This window comes from Nestor notabilis, unplaced genomic scaffold, assembly GCF_000696875.1.
Source record: "Nestor notabilis isolate BGI_N333 unplaced genomic scaffold, ASM69687v1 scaffold32374, whole genome shotgun sequence".
Taxonomy (NCBI): Eukaryota; Metazoa; Chordata; class Aves; order Psittaciformes; family Psittacidae; genus Nestor; species Nestor notabilis.
This window is the reverse complement of record NW_009925667.1, coordinates 11,325-13,914: the sequence shown is the minus strand read 5'-3', so window position 1 is coordinate 13,914 and position 2,590 is coordinate 11,325. Positions and strand designations below refer to the sequence as shown.

At 47.2% G+C, this 2,590-nt stretch overlaps 1 protein-coding gene across 1 annotated transcript in view; it reads right to left on the bottom strand.

Moving 5' to 3' along the window:
• Nucleotides 1–230: 230 nt before the first annotated feature.
• Nucleotides 231–2,590, bottom strand: part of VEGFA (vascular endothelial growth factor A) — a gene marked incomplete at its 5' end in the record, with an annotated part of 8,960 nt that continues 6,600 nt past the window's right edge. Inside the window, one exon of the mRNA XM_010013161.1 lies at nt 231–431. Coding sequence (XP_010011463.1) covers nt 410–431 — 22 coding nt within the window. The remainder of the gene's footprint in view (nt 432–2,590) is intronic.

Below are 2,590 nucleotides of genomic sequence, written 5' to 3'. Positions count from 1 at the left end.
TTATATATATGTGTGTGTGTGTGTGTGTGTGGTTAAGATATACATATATGTATATATAGATGTGGTTAAAATATATATACATATATATATATGTATATGCATGTATACACACATATATATGTATGCATGGCAAAACCCATCAAATACACCCCTATAGTCTTCCTGGCTCTGTTATTTAGCAGCATGAAAAGAAAAATAAAATAAACCAGTTCAAAACCCAAAGGTGAATTCTGTGCGGCGGGTGCCTTGGGGAATGTTCCTTCCGGAGTCCATCGTCCGTACTGAAAGTGCTGTGCTCTACCGATCCTTCATTTTTAGGGTTCATTTGGATTAGTGTTTTGTTTTGTTTTCTGTCCAGGCGAGAAATCAGGCTCCAGAAACAGGGCTGTTCCCCCTTCTTTTCCGCTGCTCACCGTCTCGGTTTTTCACATCTGTCAGAGAGGAGAGGGAAGGAAAAAAAGAGAGGAGGGTTTAGTGTTTGTGATAGGGGTGCAGGTAGGACAGGAAAGGGAAGGAAGGGAGGTGGCTAATGTGTTTAAGAGCACATGGTGTTAAGACATGGCATGACGTCACTGGTGGGGTGAAGTGCTGTGCAGATGGGGCAAAACAGCTGAGAACCTCAACCCATGAACGGGTCAATGAGTTCTATTCCCCCAGGCTCACCTAGACAGGGCAGGACTGGGGTACTGGTATAGGGGGAAATTTAGGAACAGAGTCAGAGGCTTCCTCACAGATGAGCCGTGTGTCTTGTTTGCACCCTCTCACACCATGCACACATAGATACACACAAACACACAGAAAAACAAGGCTAAGCAATGCATGCATAAAGACGCACTCCCTCAGCTCCCCACCTAGCCTCTTCTTTAGGTTGGAAGCAGTGCAGACAACAAGGCCTCATGCAGGGAAGAAGGTAAAAAGAAAGTGCCTCTCATTCGACTAGCTGCCATGAGCAGGAGTTAGCACCAGAGAACAGTATCAACAGCCTGAAGAAGCAGCAGGAGAAACAAGAATTTACCCTCCACAGTAGGGCCCAATGCTAATTCTACAAGAAAGAGCATGAGGAACTTAACCTTAACTAGCTTTTTATCTGGAAACAGATAAGCTACCCACTCCTATGACTCCTTCCTATCTTTCTGGCCAACACACCAGCTCTGGAAACCTCTCTTAATGCCAATTATCTCACCACAGAGAGTGACCAATAAGAGAAACTAGTAAACAACTTCTGCCATCATGACTTCTTTGGGATATTGGTTTTTCTTTGTATTTGTTACTACTTCTCACCTTTCAAACTCCGCAGGGTAATTTCCAGCTAATGTGGGGCTTGGGGAAAGGAGCAGAGGGAAAAGGTCAAAATTAGGTCTGGTCTCACACTTCAGGAGTTGCTGGGAGAAGGTTAACTCCAGAAGCTGCTCTATTCTGGCTTCTACATCGATTACTTTCCCACTGAAATAACAGCGCCCCAGAAAATTCCTCTGTATACAGAGCCCTTTCCACCACACCACCAGTGCCACTGCCTCTCTGGTTTGGGCACAAAGCATTTTCACACCAGAAGAAACACTTGCTACTTGTAGCAGTCTCATTCACCTGGCCAGTTCCAGTCACAGAATCGGAGGCAAATGGATGCCTCCTCTTTCAGGATCTTGCCACAGAGGACCCTGGATCTCTCTTCCTTATTCTCCCCCATCCAGCCACTGTAACACTCTCTTGACAGGAGGAATCTCCTAGATCTCTGAGAGAGGAATCTGAGTTCAGGGTCACAGCTAAGGGCTCCTTAGCAACCCCATTTCTATGTCTCTCTCTGGTTAGATAGGATGATCCCACACCAGAGATGCGCACACAGCTGGTGTGAGTCAAGAGATCCCAGAGTTCGCCAAAGAACTCAGCTGAGCACCAGGAATTCGTTTCTGCACATGTCTATGCCACAGATGGTGTGTGACAGGTAGCACACATGCACAGCATGGATCTCTGAACAAACACTAACCACACAGTGTCTTTGTGTCCCACCTCTGCCTGCCTTCACCCAGAGACAGACTTAATCCTGACATACTTCACTTAACCCTGAGTGCAACCCCTCAAACCACAACTCTGGCCAAGCCATGGAGAAGGAACTCTGAGCACAGTGCAAGGGGACAGGGTACTCTCCCTGACTTTTAGAAGAACAAAGAGACAAAGGAGATCGTGGGGAGAGCCTTGATGGAGGCTCCTGGCCTGGCTTTCCTCCCTCTGCATACAGCAGTGTCCACAAGCCACACAAAATGGGCTTGGAAGACAGGGGTGGTCAAATCCTAGTCAGCTAAGGATTTGTCTTTGTCCAACAGGATGCTCAGAGTTGCATGCAGATATTGTACAGAGGGCTACAGACCCTCCTCATGGCTACCTCAGCAAGAACTCTGTTATCTTGTTCTACAGGAAAGGATACCTTAGATACAAATGCCCTGTCTCCAGGAGCCTTCCCATCCAAGTCCTGACAGCACATCTGAAACGCACAGCTGCCCTCTGACACAGGGAAACTGTCCTCATCTCAGTTAGCCCCTCTGCCCTCTGGCTCACGTAGGACAGCAAAAAGAAGTAATCACACAGCACTGGTGCC